The 17,691-nt window shown below is 43.5% G+C and overlaps 1 protein-coding gene across 2 annotated transcripts in view; it reads right to left on the bottom strand.

Annotated features, from left to right (window-relative positions):
* WLS (Wnt ligand secretion mediator) overlaps positions 1-8,979 on the bottom strand; it is a 98,738-nt gene extending 89,759 nt beyond the window's left edge. Inside the window, exon 1 of one of the 2 annotated variants that reach the window (XM_032426446.1) lies at positions 8,571-8,979. In XM_032426446.1, coding sequence (XP_032282337.1) covers positions 8,571-8,676 — 106 coding nt within the window. In that variant the 5' untranslated portion in view covers positions 8,677-8,979. The remainder of the gene's footprint in view (positions 1-8,570) is intronic. The other variant, XM_032426448.1, reaches the window with a different exon arrangement.
* Positions 8,980-17,691: the final 8,712 nt, after the last annotated feature.

Here is a 17,691-nt window from a genome sequence, read left to right as displayed (position 1 = left end):
TCTTGCTCTCTTCTCAAGTAAATAAATAAAAACTTAAAAAAAAAAAAGAATAGAAAATAAACAATGTCATAGTTAAGTTGCCCCAGATCTAGAAAGACAGAAGAACAGAGAAAAAAAAGTAGGAGAGATGGATATGGGGTTAAGCAGATGGCTTCAGTGAAAAGTCCTCTGGGAATCTCCTCTTTGGTGGGCCAGGTTCAGTGAGACAGCCCAACGGGTGCCATGTCTTGGAGAGGGTGGCTCTTCACAGCCATCATCCATGATGTAGGAGGGCTCTGTCCCACATCACAGTTGAGGGGCGAGCCAAGGAGCTTTTGTGACTTGAGATCATTGAGACCACACGTGGTCTGCAGAGTTCGAGCCAGGTCTCCCTCCACTATGTGATGCTACCCTGAGATCAGGAGCTCTCTCTTTGGGAGGGGCTCAGCCAGGACTAAGGCAGCAGTTAACTGGCCCCCAACCAGGTCTCATGAGCTTAGCCTTATTAATCTGGGCTTTGCAAAAAAGCTGAGCCAATCATTTACAGATCCATTACCTTCTTTCTAACGAAAAATCATAACGCCTTGCCAACAAAAATGTAATAACTTGGCCTCTTCTTTCAATTACCTCTGCTCTCTTGGAAATGTCTATTTGTGGATAAAGCTTCTGAGTTAACCCAGGGAATTAACCAGAAGTTTAAGAAGGCCCTATAATTCCTAGGGGCTAGTGAAGAAAGAACACCTCTTTACCAGTAAATATTAACAGAATGGAGTAGGAAGGAAAAAGAGGGAGCAGAAAATTGCCCTTGAAGGCCCAGGATTTCAAAAGGCACAGAAGATAGAAACACTAGTTTAATATGGAAGAAGAGGATGGTATCGGAAATAGGTTTTGGAAATCCAAGTACAAGCTGTGTCCCAAAGAAATGGCCTCATATTTCTATAAAGGCCTTAGTTTTTCTCTCCTGCATCCGTAGTCTACTCCCATCTTCCTTTCCCACACCCACATTCTCCTCTCCTGTATTCGGTAGCTATATGCAGGATCCCTTCTGTATGCTAAATCCAGGAGGCATTTGGGGCCTTCAGGAGTTTGGTTATCTTGACACATTTTCAATGACAACTCTCAGTTCCTCTTTGCGTGTGTACGAATTTCTTTCTGGAGGGAGCTGGGGCATTATTTTCTCAGGTCTGGCCCTCTCCAGCATGGCCTGCAAACACCGGTCAACATTTACAACGGCTACAGTATACAAAATTGGGATCATTTGTTTAGGAAGCAACTAGGTCAATGATTAGTACCCATGCAGTGACGGAGGATGTGGTTTGGGAAAGAGGTAGAAACAGAAAAGGGGGAGACTGAGCTTCCATCTTCTATTGAATCTGTGTAGAATCAATTTTATCACACTCCAACACCTTGTTTCCTGTAGAAATTGAAGAAACAATAGGAGAGTGGCATTAGCCTTAAGAGCATGACTTAGGATTCAGTCAAGGATCATGCGCTTGAGTGCCTGCCCTCATTTACTATCTCTGTCCCCTCTGAGAAGTTCCTTAAATGAGCATCTGATTCATCTGAAATCTGGAGAAAGCACCTGCTTCTCTAGGTTGTTATGATGGTTCAATGAATCAATACATGTAAAATACTTTCCATAGCCACCCAATAAATCCTCAAAAAGCAACAAATCATAATTAACCAAATCCCTCACTACTGGTCCAATGACAATCTGATTATTGCTTTTGCTCCCCTGTAAAATTTAATTAGAGGTGGAACATGGTGGAAGCAGGGGAGAAGAGGTGGTAGTAAAAGGCAAAATGGAGAACCTAAGTATTTTTGTATTCTAAAACATGAGTTGCCCTTCTCTGCTGTTTAGCAATCCTTTTAGGTTAGCCCTATTATGAAAAGCCCTATCATTTCATCATCAAGTTTGAAATCACCAACGCCCCAAGCTCCCCTTCACTCCCATCCTCCTCCCCATCCGTGCATCTTCTCTCAGAAATGTCCACATTGGGCACAGCTGTCTATTCTATTAGGCAACCCTTACAACACCTCAGAAAAGACACAGGACATAAATGAAATAGACACGATTATTTCACGTCTTGATGGTCCCTGTCCCCCATCATCTCTTAGAGTCTCTATCAAAATTGAGAGCAGTAAATCTTTGAATAAAGAAAGTCTAGGGGCGGCTGAGTGGCTCAGTCATTAGGCGTCTGCCTTCGGCTCAGGTCATGATCCCAGGGTCCTGGGATCAAGCCCCGTGTCGGGCTCCCTGCTTGGTGAGCCTGCTTCTCTCTCTCCCTCTGCTGCTCCCCCTGCTTGTGCTCTCTCTCTCTCGCTCTCTCTGTCAAATACATAAATAAAATCTTAAAAAAAAAAAAAGAAAGAAAGTCTACCAGCATTTTTTCCAAAGAACAAAATGTACATATTCATGGTGTCAGCATGGAAGCCTCTAGTTTGAGATGCTCTCATTATTAGGCATGGGTGTGTATACAAACAGAAATTTCCTTTGGAGAACAGAACTGTCAACTTGGAGTGAAAGGCTCTTCTTTCAATTGCTCTACCATCCCTGCCAATCCACACCCTCTAAAAGCCTCTCCAACCGGTTGATTGCTTCTCTCCTCTTCCTTTGGAAAAGTCCTGATGTATATAACTGCATAAATATGTTAAAACCACTAACCTGAGAAAATAAAATCAAGTAATCTTCCTTAAAGTAGAACTCAAACGTTTTTATGGATAATGAACTTGGCTGCTCAGCCAACTGGATGATTCAGACAATTACAAGAACTAGTTTGAACCTGTAAGAAATTGGTCAGATGGGCATATGCAGCCTTCTCAAAAGGTGTCCTCCCCTAGCCTTGGCCAGGATCTGCTGTTATGTAAAGCTGAACTCAATTTCATTTATCATCACATTGGATTTTTTTTTCCATTTGATATGTTACCTAATGATTAAAATGAGAAAGCAGCTGCATTTATAGTGTTACTCATCTTCTCTTTCTGGGTTTAAACCACATTCATTCAATCTTAAAAGTCAAGGCTTTGGGAGGTGAGGGCAGGGTAACCTGATGGTTGAGGATTGTGGCTCTGATGTCAGATTGACTGGAGTCCATTCAGAGCTTTAACCCTGACTAGCTGGATAATCTTGACTCACTGGGTAATCTCAGTTTACTTACATGTAAAATAGGTACAGTGCTACCAATCTGGCAAGGCTTTGCATGGATTAAATTAGGTAAGGTCTGGCACACAGCGCACATTTAACTAACATGCTAAACATTTGTTGTTATTATTTTAGTAATACATTTATTTCAAGATGAAATATTAATATAATTATCTGACAGTATAATTAACAGGGCTTCTCATTTCACATGTTCTTGGGTTCTCAGTAAATAAGTGAGAATTATCTTGATGCTAGACATTTCATCATAGGAAATCTTTTGCTGGTGAACTTGGATTAAGAAGTGCTGTTTTCTACCTCTGGCTCTCCCTAGGTTACTCAGGCTTCAAGTCCCCCTCTTTCCTAACTCCCAGTCGGCATTGCAGCCCTATCCTGGGCACACAGCAGGCTCTAATCAATATTTTGCATGTTAGGTAGGTGACACATATGAGCTCTAAGCTAAGGACTTTCATACAATCTCAAATTCTAAATCTCCATAGAAACACCTTTATGAGGAAGATAAGGTAAGAATCTTTCCTCAGTCTATATGAATGTAAAAAAAATTTAAAGGCCAAATTATTGCAAAATGTCAACTAGCTAGGAAAGGCTTTGAGTCTAGATCTGAGTTCAGGCAGGAGATCTGAAAACCTTACAAAGCCATAAACAACATGATTATCTCAAGGAAATGGTTCTCACTTTGAATAAGGAAAAGGCAAAGTTCCAGTAGAAGGCTAGACAGGCTGTACGGAATGATTAGATGAAAGCATGATTAGAGATTATTACAACAAGCATGATTTTGTTGCAATAACCAAGTAGATAATTAAGTTTTTGAAGAATCAATAATGTAATTTCCACTAGAAAAAATTTCCCACCTTTTTACAAGAAGAATTTTTGAGATTGCACAGTACTCCTACAAACCACATTAGATACTCCAGTAGTTTAACAAAGAGAAAAAGATGACATGGTTTAGTCAGGTATGAAATTTCGCAAAACAAAAAGGAGAATCAAATACAGAAAAAAATGTGGGCTAACATCAACCAAAAGCCATTGATTAGTTCTTTTTGAGACCAGCTACCCAAACACTGCAGGATTACAGGTATTACATTATCAATATATGCTAAAATATAATATATACCACAACAAGCTTAAAACCTAATTACTGGGAAGCAAACCTTTACACACTCCGCATAACTCTAATTTTATTTAATTTCTTAAAATCCTGCAACTTCCAAATAAGCAATAGTAGCAGAAACAAAAATTCACATGAATGGACCACAATCAAGGCTACCAACAGTTCTCATTTAAATAATAATAGCACAGTAATATGGGCTATATCATTGAAAAGCAATAAATAAGTCCATGTAAAAATTGAGAAAACTGATTATATATGTTTATATTATATGTACGTAATATTCTCAGCATTAAAGAACAAAAAAGGGAACTCATGGTAAGCTTTTGAAAGAAAGCAATCCTCCCTGAAGATAAAATAATGGGCAATTTGTTGATACTTATGCACAGTTTAAGTCTGGAATATTCTCATTTAATGGTATGATTAAAACAATGCAATCATTTTTCATTCATTCAGTTCTGATCTTCACAGTCTTCTTAACAGTTTTAGAACAGGTGGGAACAGTGACCTGCCTTTTCAACCATTATTTCCCCAAGACATGACTAATTTGAAGCTGAGCAAACTGCACATAATGGGCAGGGATTCAAGTTCATGATTTTTAGTAGGCTGTACTCTTGTTTCAGGGCACATGGTCTCCCTGCCCTCCCCCCTTCTACCACCCCTGCCCTGCAGCTGCCTCTCTGCCTTATGAAATCAAAGGGAAATTATTTTTTTACATTTTCTGCAGGCTTATTTTTAAGGAGGATAAAGATTAGGCTACATCTTTAAAAATATTTTCTTTTCCTTTAGGGGTTCTTAAATTTTTAAATACATTCTAAATACTAAAGAAGCTAGCCACTTAAGAACCCTTCTCAACACATAAGAAAACAATCAGATGCATGATTTTATAATGGCTCAAAGATTTTATAGAAGCATGGCATAGTTCAGTGAATTTTTAAATACCGCAAATTCTACCATATAAGATATTGCTTTCTAGAGCCTTTTTACAAAATACCATCAAAGGTTTGCAGTAAAGAGACACTGCCACAAGAAAAACTAACAACCAAAACAAGCAGAAAACAGAACAAAAACCTTGTTCTAAGAAGGCCATTGAGCTAGGGAAGTATTTAAGCTGGCTAAATGAAAACCCAATCCCTCCTATTTGCTTTTTATCTACTGTTTAAAATTTCCCCATCAATTCTTAGAAGGCTGCAACCAAATACCAGTCCAAACATCATCTAAAACTCTACCAATGAGGAGAATGAAACTTGGTTAACTGATTTGCCTGGTCACTTTGGGGTGCATGGTTTGTCATGATTGTTTGGGGGTGGTGGTTGCTGGCTGTGTTTTGAATATATGTGTATGGGGTACTTATACGCTTACAGTCAGGAGCTTTGCCATTCAGATCCTCCCCTTCCTAGGCTGCCATGTTTTCTTTCACAGGGGACAACAATGATCAAAAAGAAACAGATATCATGGTCAATTCAAAGTGAAGATTTCACTTTCTCACTTGGCCTCTGCAGATGCATTGAGAAACACTTCACCACCACCCCCAACCTGTCTTCCTACTTAACAGTGGAATTGAGCAGTGAAAGAGTCTCTGCTCACTGGAGAGAGTGGAGGAGGAGGAGGAGGTCTCTGAACTTTACTTCAACTTTCCAGCCTACAAACTGCTTCTTCAACCACTGATTCCACTTGCCCACTTTGGTGAAGTTTCAGTCGTTGCTCAGTTTCACCTGCTTTTCATTTTAGGGAAGTTTGGTGGGAAAACATCCCACTTACCTTTTGTTGATATTTTTTCCCCATATTTGGGTCTTGTACTGTACCCAAGTTCCTAGATTTAACAGAAAAACAAAAACAAAAACAAAAAACAAAAAAAACCCACCTCTCTAAATGGTTGAGATAAGGGCTAAGTCACTATTCCGTGTTTAAAAGTGAACTGGATCTGATCTTTGCGGCCAGAGTGGGGACACAGTCTTGGCGACTGAGGAAGGAAGGAAGGGAGTTAAGCAGTCAACTTACACAATTTCCCCCAAGAAGTGTTACACATAGATGTTTTTCTTTTCCAAGTAAAGTTGGAACTAAAGCAGTTTACCTACTGAGAGGAATCTAGTTACAGGACCTATCACTAACTTTTTGAGATGGTTATCAAGTACAGTCACCAGCCAAATTCTCTGGGAAAAACAACCCTTGGCACCACGTCCTCCAGACAAGCCCCTCTTTGAACATACAACTGCTCTGATCCTACAACAACGCTAATGTCCAGCGCCTATCACCAGTGCTCTTGCACCTTTCTCCACAGTACCAAGATGCTAGCAATTAAGCTAGTTCACGAAGTGCCCTAAGAAACCTACAACAGTGGATAATGGGCTCTTCAAGGCTAGGCGATCAGCTTCTTAGGAAAAGAAAAAGAAACACACACCAACAAACACCAGGGAACTATGTGTAATGGTTCGCTGCTTGTGCAAAAACCTCAAAGAGGATGAAGGTCAGACAGGGATAATAGGCCAATTTAATTCTGAAAGCACAAGGTGCAAGAAATTTTAATTATGGTCTGCCACTGAAATCACACAAGATCCAATGGCTTCTAACTGCAACTGCTCATCAAGGGAGACAAGAGGTGTAATTGTAACCGCTGCATAATCACTGTGAGGGCACAGGGAAGGCTGCCTTCAGCTCCCAGCAGAGAATGTATTAGGAGCCTAGAAAAATCCAATACAGGGAAACATGGAGATTGCACGTAGCCACACAGGGGCTCCTAACAGGAAAGCCAAACCCCGTTGTGTGTGTGTGTGTGTGTGTGTGTGTGTGTGTGTGTGTGTGTATTTGAGGGGTGAGAGTTCCAGGAATAAAAGGTTAAGCTATTTGGCCCAAATTAAGAATATGAGCTTGGAAAACTCTGAACCCCTTTCTGCTTTGTGGATACATACACAGAGAGAAAGGCATGATCTCCTCCAGAAATTTCTGCCTCGGTGAAGCTTCACCCACTCTCCTTTGTTTAAAACAATTAGCTTGGATGTTACAGTGATTTACAGAACCAGACTCCCTTTAATTTGTTCCCATCAAACCCAAGTCTGGAGACAAAACGCCACACACACGGCTCGAGGTGCCCAAGCCTGTGCAGCTCGCACGCCCGCGCCGCGCGGACTCTCGTAAAGGGACCGGCAGAGAAAGCCCCTCCGTGGATCTCCAGTCCGCAAAGTTTCACAGATCCGTGAAGAAAGCAAAAGCACCCATCCGCGCCCGTCGCAAAGTTGGCGCTGAAGTTTGTGCCGGGATGTCCTAAATCTCGAGGGGCAGGGGACGCGAGTGTGCGGCCAGGCTAGAGGATGGATGGAGATGGAGAGACAGCAAGAGGGAGTTTTTACGAGTGGAAGATCCGTGAGACCATCTTCTTCACCCGGAAGCCTGTGTGGCTCCCAGAGGTCTCGGAGGTGCTCGCCAGGGGAGGCGCCGTCGCCGGGGGCCGGAGAGCTGTCACCTGCGGGGAGCCGCGGCGGGGGCGGGAGGCGCTCTACTAGGCGCCCGGGGAGGACGTGGCGGGGGGGTGGGGGGGCGCTTCAGAATCACCAGCTCTCGGGGCTCTGAGAAGTGGGGGAGGGGAGATTCGCGAGAGGGCAGGAGGCCAAGAGCAACACCTTTCGGATACGCTTTTCCCCTCCTACCTCTCCAACTTCCCTCAGCGCCAGCAAGGACTTTCTCCCATCGCACCCTACCGCATCCCGCCTCCGGGCCCACCTCTCAGACCTTTACGCGGCCGCGGCGGGGGGTGGGGGGTGCGGCCAGGAAGCAGCCGGCGCGAAGGTCGGGACCCCAAACGCAAACTCTCACCCCCGAGCCGAGACGACCAAATACGTTTATACCGGCAACGATCACAGCCCCGTAGCAGGGCTCCCGGGTTAGCGCCGGGCGCAGTTCCCTGACTCTTCTGTTGTTCCCAATAAAGTCGATTACGTTGCCCTCCGGGAGCTGACTGGGAGGGAACGGAGAGGAAAAGGGGGGAACGCGGGAAAAAGCAGGGGGAGCAGCAATCAACTTTGTAACCCAGCGCTTCCTCGCGCGATCCGTCGCCATGCTTAAGATTCCCACCCCCGCCACCCCCCTCCTTCCTTTCAAGTGGATACTGAAACTAGGCCAAAACTTTTTCCCCTCCTTTTCTCTTAGCCACTAGACTGGATTGTGCCCCACGGAGCCCCATGGAGCTCTGCTTTCTTAAGCACAATAGCCGGACTAATTAGATCATAGAAGCAAGGCAGTGATACTGTAACAAGTAGCCCGAGAGGCAAAGAGGGAAGGGGCCCGAAAAGAGAGAAAGGGGGAAAAGTTTGCAGCTCTCGCACTTACCAATCAAGCCTCCCACCAGAAAGGCGATGATTTGGAACACGAGCAGAATCCCACCAACAATGCACAGCTTCTTGGTGCTCATGTTTTCTATAATTGCCCCAGCCATTTTTGCGCCCCCCTTTTTCTTTCCTCCTTGAAATAAATGTTTTTAGGGTGTGCTTTTTGCCCTTCTCCTCTCACGCTCCCTCCTCCCTCGCCTCCTTTCTGGGCGCTGCAAAACTTCAGGGGTGTGGGAGCGCGGCGAGGATGGGACCGGGACGCAAGGCGCCCGCACGGATTCCCCCGGCGCAGCCGGCTCGGGCTCCCCCAATGCCCGGAGCTGTGATTGTGGCCGCTCCGCCGCCTGTGGACGCTTAAAGGAGCAGGGAAGCGGATCACATGACGCCGCCTCCCTCCCTCCCTTTCTTCCTCCCTCCCTCTCGCGCTTCCTCCCTCCCTCCCTCCCTCTCTTCCTCTCCCCCTTGCCCGCCTGTGCGGGGCTTCGAGCTCCGGAGGGTGCTGGCGCCCCGCTCCCAGGTCTGGCTGGCGGTCTGTCCCGCCCGGGGCTGGTGTCGTTTGGGGGTTGATGCTGTTGTTAAGTGGGTTTCCCCCACCCCGCCTCTCACAGGTTTCCTTTTCTGGTTCGAGATTTAAATCACCCACGGACAGCTTTGCAGACCTTTAACTTACGCGTTGACTTTAGGAAATGGGCCCCACCCGCAACTGCCAGAACTCTTCAGGAAAGAGGAGGAGAATTTTTTAAAGGGACCCAAAGATGCTTAAGTCAGAGCACAGAGATGCAGAATAAAGTCTTTGGCTTCCTTTGACCTGACCCCAGCCTCAGTTGCTGGGTATATACCCAGCTAAATCCCCCCACTGCACCCCTGAAGGAACCCTGTGCTCCAGCCAAATCAGACAACTGTTCATTACCACATTATCCCCCACTCCAGGGGTTTCCAGAGCCTTGACCCTGGCTCTTAGAAACATGTATTCTACTCCGTCGGAGTTTTAAACCTCATTTAAAAACCAGCTTGTCTGAAAAGCCTTTCTAATTTTCCAAATCTCCCCCGTGTAATATTTCCTTGAACCCAACCCCTACAACTCCTGTGTTTACATTCTTAGCTCCTATTGTAAGAACTTGTGTGTACACGTTTGTCTCCACCACAGGGCTGTAAACTCCTGGGGGATAGGGACCGAGTTTTATTCATCTTTGTACCCACCCTCCCCCAACCCCGTGGTTCCTAACAAAATTCTAGCTCTAGTAGATCCTCCATAAACTTTTGTGGAATGAATAAATAAATAAATGTGAAAGCAAGCCCACGTTTTGCATTTCAAGAGCCTGAAAGAGACCTTATTTGATTTAGCTGGTACACATATTTAGTTGCAATGTTTGTTGTCTCTTTGTGAGGATATATTTCTATTTACACTTAACTTCTAGGGGGAAAGGAGGGTGGGACTCTTAAGAGAGTTCCTGTTCTATCAAGCCTAAATTCCTGGGCCTGGTTTTTCCATGTTCCATAAACGGGTCACTTGGCCAGCACAACTCACATTGCCCAAATAGACCCTTGGTTTGGTCACCCCCCCAAACATGGTTTGCCACCCCTTAGACACCTGGTTTCTTGCTCCTCCCCTCTATCTATACCCTCTTCGTGCCAAGGGAATACTGCAAGTCACCCGTCCTCTGCTCGATTTCTGAGCTTACATTGCCCTTATGGAAGATGCCATGCAGGTTACCCTTAACGAAAGTATTCATTTCTAGTCTCCAACTAGACTAGATACTCTTTAGGACCATACCAAACTTTATATATATGAAAATCCATCTCCTTGGAGTCGAACAGTTCTTAAGAGTTCTGGGGATATAGTTGCTATTTATTCATTCTTTCCTTCAACCCTTTAACCAGTAGGGCTCACATATTGAGCCCTTAACCTGTTCCAGGCTTTCTGTTCTAAGCCCTTGAGGATACCAGGATGTGTGTGTTTTCTTTTAAAGATTTTACTTATTTATTTATTTGTCAGAGAGAGAGCACAAGCAGGGGAAGCTGCAGGCAGAGGGAGAAGCAGGTTCCCTGCTGAGCAAGGAGCCCCAGAAGGCAGTCGCTTAACCGACTGAGCCACCCAGGCCTCCGGAGGATACCAGGATGTGAAGACAGTTGACAGTCCTGGAGGAGCCCTAGTCCCGCTGTTATTCACTGAATAGTGATTAACAACCTTCACTTCAGAGAACACCAGATCAGATAGAAGAAGCAGACAGAACTGCTGTCAACAGTAGTGGTCAGAAGCGTTTGGTACCCAAACACAGATAGACGAGTGTGGCTTATTTGCCTTCCTTCTTTACCTTTTCAGAGACTTACATCATTTTTGTTTCCCCTGACAGGAGTAGGTTCCAGGGCATCAATAACAGACATAGGAATGCCCTTCTCACCTCTGTTGCTAGTTAACTCCACGTTCTGTGTTCTTATCTCAGCAAGCTGCCAACTTCCACACATTTGAATAATAATGATGCCTTTGGGTTAGAATTTCTTTTTAATACCAAGGAATTTTTTTAAATTAAGGTTGATAGGATTCAATATCAAGATTTACTCTCCATTTGATGCTATGTTTCGCTATTTAAGAAGAAAGACATGGGAGGCACCTGGGGGGCTCAGTCTAAGCATCTGCCTTCAGCTCAGGGCATGATTTCAGGGTCCTGGGATCAGAAAGGCTGAGTAGGGCTCCCTGTTCAGCGCTCAGCAGGGAGTCTGTTTCTCCCTCCACACTGCTCATGCGTGCTCTCTCTTGCTCCCTCTCTCTCTCTCTCTCAAATAAATAATGAATAAAATCTTTTTTAAAAAAGAAGAAAGAAATGGTGTTCTATGCACTTCAAATATGAACTGAATCCACAAGAATGTGTTTAGTAGTCCCCCCCCCCCCCCCCCACCATCCACGGGTTAGTTTTCTGTGGTTTCACTTAACCTGTAGTCAAGTGAGGTCTGATGGTCTGAAAGCAGGTGATCCTCCTGACCTATTGCCAGAAGGTCAATGAGTAGCCTAATGCTATGACACAATGCCTTTGTCATTCACCTCACTTCATTTCATCATGTAGGCATTTTATCATCTCCCATCATCACAAGAAGGCTGAGAACAGTACAATAAGGTATTTTGAGAGAGAGAGTACATTCACATAGCTCTAATTACACTATATTGTTATAATTGCTCTATTCTCTTATTAGTTATTGTTGTTAATCTCTTATTGTACCTAACTTTATCATAGGTATACATATGGAAAAAACACTGTGTATATAGGGTTTGGTATTATCTGAGATTTCAGGCATCCACTGTGGGTCTTGGAACATACATCTCACAGATAAGAGGACTACTGTATTTATTTAACATTAGTGAGCTCCTCAACTCATTTTTCTATCAACTGTTACAACACACTCTACTCATTCAGCTCCCAAATGCATCTCTTCAGAGTAACTGGCCTCACTTCTTTGGTTCTAGTTTCCCCATCTGGAAATGAGAGGCTTGGAATAAAATACTGGTTCCCCACAAAGGTGGTCCCCCCCTTTTTTTAAAGGGCACTTAATTAAAAAGAGCTATATATAATTTTTTTTGAGAGAGAGAGCGAGCACATGGGGGGAGGGGCAGAGGGAGAGAGAATCTTAAGCAGGTTCCATGCCCAGTGCAGGCTCCACAGGGCTCAACACAGGGCTCCTCATGGGGCTCCACATGAGGCTTGAGGTGGGACTCACCACGGGGCTCCAATTAGGGCTCCACCTCACACCCCTGAGATCATGACCTGAGCCGAAATCAAGAGTCAGATGCTTAACCAACTGAGCCACCCAGGAGACTTTTAAAAAGAGATATTTCTAATTGCTAATCAATGCTTCTAACTTGCATGCAATTACCAATATTGCCAAACTGAATGTGGGACAGACACTTTCAGTATTCATCACCATGAGTTGCTTTAAGAAAAATTTACCATTTCTATTATACCTTTTTAAAAATTAAAAGTGACTGTCAGATCCTTAGTTCTCAAGGGAATAACACAGACAAGTAGAAAAGAGCATGAGTGAGTTGTCCAGTTTTGGAATGGAGCCTGGACCCCAGCTCTGCCCCTCACTTGCTATATGTCACTGTGAGCCACTCCAGTCACCCAGCACTCTGAAGCTCAGCTTTCTCATCTGTAAAATGGAGATAATGACAGTACCTGCTTCATGGTAATCTTGCAAGAGATGATGATAATGATGATTATATTTAAGAATCCTTAAGGGAAATCAATAACCTTGCATTAAAAACTAGTAAAACTGATCATTAATTGGTTCTTCCTCAGCTCTAAAATTTTACCATGTTGTAATTATTTTTTGAAGTATATTTTAGGAGCAGTCTGGGTGATTAACTACCTGACAAGGGCACTAGTAAGGCCAACATCTAGTATGGGATTCTGAGCAACACTCAGTGAACTTGAAACCTAGAAACATTCTATTCTAAAAAATGCTTCTGATCATCAATAAAGCACTTGTCATGGGTCCTTAGATAGACTGTCCCAGAGACTAGATAATCTAAGAGTGCAATCCAACTCTTCCAACAGCATTTGATCATTCCAAGTCCATTTCCCTAGACTTTTAAGTTGGAGATCCTGATTTATCCATCGTTTTTATTTGAAGGGTTTGTCTTATGGAAGATCATATTGATGTTCAATGCATATTTATGGAATGGATGAATGAATGGATGGATGGATAAATGAATAAGTGAAGGTAAATTAACTGCAACCAGCACCCCCCCACACACACACACACAGACACACTTCAGTTCCTATATAGCATATACTGACTAAATGCCTATCTGGTATATATACCCTGGGCTGCCGTTTGCACATATATCTATATATGTGCTGTATTGTCACCCTGGTTTGCAAGCTGCTTAAAAACAAGGAAAGTGTGACCTGAGCCTTTGTCTCTCTCAGAGCCCCAGCACTGCACCTTGCACAGAGAAGGGCTCAGTTCCTGGACTTAAGACAGCCCAGTCTGGAAGCCAAGGGCAGCATTCCATTATTGTCACTGAAATAAAGGTAATGCAGAGATCTAAAAGAATTGCATCTACCTCCTCAAACACCTAATTTACTTCCCAGAGGGACCTAACACGAGTAATAATCCCACTCTGAGTCTTCTCATTCTCATAAGTAGCTTTTACCCATAAATGGCATCCCAGCGCTCTTCTGTTGTTGATATTTTCTTATAGTCAGTGCCTGTGAATGTGAGCAGGCACTTTGGGTTCATACTCTTATTATTCAGTGGCACTTTTCACTCAGTAGACATACATGAATATATATATTCACAGCTTCTTTTGAAATCCTTTTCTTTTCCTTTTTTTCAGAACCATCCTTCCCTTCTTTCTCTCTGAGCCCCATTGTCTCATTTTGTATGTAAATACAAGAGCTTTTCTAGCACCTCCTTTCACACACTACCCTTGGGTAGGAACTATTCAGAACCCAGGGCTTGGAATATCAGTACTTTAACCTGATCTTTTTTTATGACATTGTTTAATGAATACCCCACCACTCCCTCCCTTTCTACACATCAGCACCCTTGTGTGTGGGTCTCCTTTACCCCTTTTCTTTGACACTCCACATACATTTCAGACATGAGGCTTATTCAGTCACAGCTTTAAATCTTACTACTTGTGTAAATAAACAAGACAATTACTTACCTTTTTGAGGCTTACTTTTCTAATTTCTTTTAAAAAAAGATTATAATAGCAGCTTCATAGGTTCTGGTGAGCATTAAACAAATGTTACAAAGCACCTGACTTACTTTTCTAATTTCTTAAAAAAAAAAAAAAAAGATGCTGGGGCTCCTGGGTGGCTCAGTTGCTTTAAGTGTCTGCTTTCGGCTCAGGTCATGATCTCAGGGTCCTGGGATCGAGCCCCATGTTGGCCTCCCTGCTCAGCAGGGAGTCTGCTTCTCTCTCTCTCCCTCTGCCCCTCCCCTCACTCGTGCTCTCTCTCTCAAATAAATAAATAAAATCTTCAAAAAAATTTTTTTTAATTTAAAAAAAATTTTTAAAAGATGCTGATAGCAACTTCATAGGTCATGGCGAGCATTAGACAAATGTTACAAAGCGCCTAGCACAGAGTGTGACCCAGAGTGGGCATTGAACAAACATTTTGCATGTTATAAAGGAGGAGGTTTCTGTTCCCAAAGAGGGAGAGAGAGAGAGAGAGAGAAAAGAACTATAAAACCCCTAATTATTATCTCTTATGAAATTGCTTTTTGAACCCAGGCAACTTGGAAGGGGAAGATAAAAAAACTTTATAGGTTTCCAGAGGCTTCTGGTGGGAGGCAGCTGACAACTTGAAGTAGCCAGCCAGGCCCCTGTTGTTTCCCAGGCTTGAAAGAGGCTGCTGCAGAGGGCTGGATGCTCCAATGCTTCAACCTCCAAGATCACATGTGCTTGATTCCTGGAGCCAAGGCAGGACGAGGTCTTTTTCTCTATGCCAGTTTCCACAGTGTAAGATTTATGGGGTCTGCGTGGACTGCTTCTGCTCCCACCCCTTGCCCTCATGACTGTGCTCCCTCCCCATTTCACCATGGACTTAGTCATGCTCACCAGTGCCTCTCCATCTGCTTTTTCCCATGGAGAGTGGTGGTGGGAGGAGAGCCTGGACAGGCCAAGACACACCTTCTTGGACAATGATCCGGTGATGTGTAGACAGCACTCAGCATAATGGCACAGAGTTGGTGCACAAAGTTCGTTAAATGAATGAATGGTTATGATCCCTGGCTATCCAGGGGTTCAGGAAGGCCCCCCACAGATGGCCAATGGCAGGAAGAAGGACTCAGACTTAACCTCAGCCCAAGTACTCTGCTACATGCTTTATATATATTTCCACCATTAATCCACACAACAATCCTATGAAGGAGGTACTACTTTTATCATTTTATTTTATTGTTTTTTTAAGGATTTATTTATTTGAGAGGGAGAGCATAGTGGGGAGGAGTAGAGGGAGAGGGAGAGCGAATCCCAAGCAGACTCCATACTGAGCACAGAGCCCCACACGGGGCTCGATCCCATGACCCTGAGATGATGACCCCAGCAGAAACCAAGAGTCCAACACTCAACAGACTGCATCACCCAGGCACCTCTATTTTTACCATTTTAAAAAGAGGAAAGCTGCTTCAGAGAAGTTACAGAATATTCCCTTGGCCACATTGCTACTACACTGGGAAGCTGAGGATTCTAAGGGAGCTGCAACACACCATTCATTCTTTCAATCACCAAAAATGTATTGAGCTCCATGAGTGCCAGAAACTGATCTAGATGCTGGGGAAGAGCAGTGGGCCTGACAGAGGCCCTGCCCTCATGCAGCCTACATTAGAAAGCCCACTTCAGAGCCTTGCTTTTTATTTCCTTTATATCAGCTATGCCCTTTCAACTCACCAAAAGGAAGAAACCTAGGAGAAATCGAGTCCTTGGTGTGCAGATGGGCTTCACACCAGGTTTCCCTCAGGAGACATTCATTCAGAAACCCCCTTTTCCTGCCGGTTCTGAGACAGTTTTTTTTTGCTGTCCCTTTGTTCATACATTCAGCTGTTTTCTTCGTCATCACTTCACTCCCACTCAGATCAAACTCCCTCCAATTAAGCCTTAAATCTTTGCAATTCATTCTTTGGTAGTATTTGCCATTAGGGCTTTTCCAAGCTGAAGATCAATTTTCAAGTCAAATGACTCATGAAAGTAATTAAGCATAATTTCAGTGTTTTGAGGACTTTCTTGAAGAATACATGCTAGCAAAAGACATACGTGTTAGCAGAAGATTCAGTGTACAAAATTAGTTTTGGCCTAGCTAACCTGCAAACTGATTCCTAAAATACTTTTGTTTGGTTCTTTATTTTGTTGTCATGCTGTGAATCCCTAATAAAGACCCTCTTTACCAAAGATTTCAAGTCGCTTGATCAATATTACTCATCTTCATGTAAAAATTTATGAGGGTAAAAATTCCCAATTTCTGATCTATGTCCTTACTTCTCTAAGAAATCTGAAGCCTGAATGACTTGACAATGTTTTCTTTCATTTCTTTCATAAATATTTATTACATGTTTCCCATATGCCAGGTATCTGGCAAGTGCTAGGATACAAATACAAAAAAGACAGATATGCTCTCTCTTTCACAAAATTTATAATCTCGGATATGTAAAAGCATGATGCAGTAGCTCTATTTGCCAAGACAGTAAGTCCTGAAGAATCACTGGTGTGAGAGGCATGGAAGAGACCTCAGATGGAGAAAGTGAAAGGACAGGAGGTGCTGTCCTGGGTTTGGGGAGCAAGGTCCTCCCCATTCTGGAGTCAGCATCGTGTGGCAGGGAAGAGCATGGGCTCAGGTCTGGGGTCTGAATCCTAGCTTTTGCACTTACTAGTGTGTGCCTAGGCTAGTTAGGGTAATTTTTGTCACTCTGTGCCCTCATCTGTAAAATGGGAATAATAATAAAACTCTCCCTGGGGCACCTGGCCGGCTCAGTTGGTAGAACATGCGACTCTTGGTCTCAGGGTGGTGAGTTCAAGCCCTACATTGGGTGTAGAGCTTACTTAAAAAATATAAAAATAAATTTTAAAAAATTAAATTAAATACTCTTCCCATATATGATTGTTAAAAGATTAAATGGGATATTTTGTGTCAAGTATTTAAAACAGGGCCTGAAACATAAATTCAACGTGTTTGCTTTAAAAAAGGTATGTTTTCCCCTCTTCTGCCACTCCCATGATGCTAAGTTCCCCTCAACCGCAGTTTCCTGTAATCCTGTTGACAACTCTCTCTCACTGAACAACCCTGCTGTCAGTTGGAAAGATTGGGATAGTAAGCCTTCAGGACTGCCTGATGAAACTATCTTTCAAGTATCACACATACTTTGAGATACTTTGTGATTCTCTTGTCTCATAAGCAGATACAATATCTACCTTGGGTGAATGCTCATACAGCTATGTCTGTTATGTCCCTTTATACATGCTACCCCAGACCCCATTTGGGCACTTGTCTTATCTACTCCAGTAGATCACAAATTTTTTTTAAAAGATTTTATTTATTTATTTGAAAGAGAGAGAGGGAGAACATAGAAGGAGAAGCAGACTCCCCACTGAGCAGGGAGCCCAACGCAGGGCTCGATCC

This window comes from Phoca vitulina, unplaced genomic scaffold (assembly GCF_004348235.1).
Source record: "Phoca vitulina isolate PV1807 unplaced genomic scaffold, GSC_HSeal_1.0 scaffold2, whole genome shotgun sequence".
In the NCBI taxonomy this organism is placed as follows: Eukaryota; Metazoa; Chordata; class Mammalia; order Carnivora; family Phocidae; genus Phoca; species Phoca vitulina.
The sequence above is the reverse complement of the archived record's forward strand: the minus strand, read 5'-3'. Positions and strand labels throughout refer to the sequence as shown.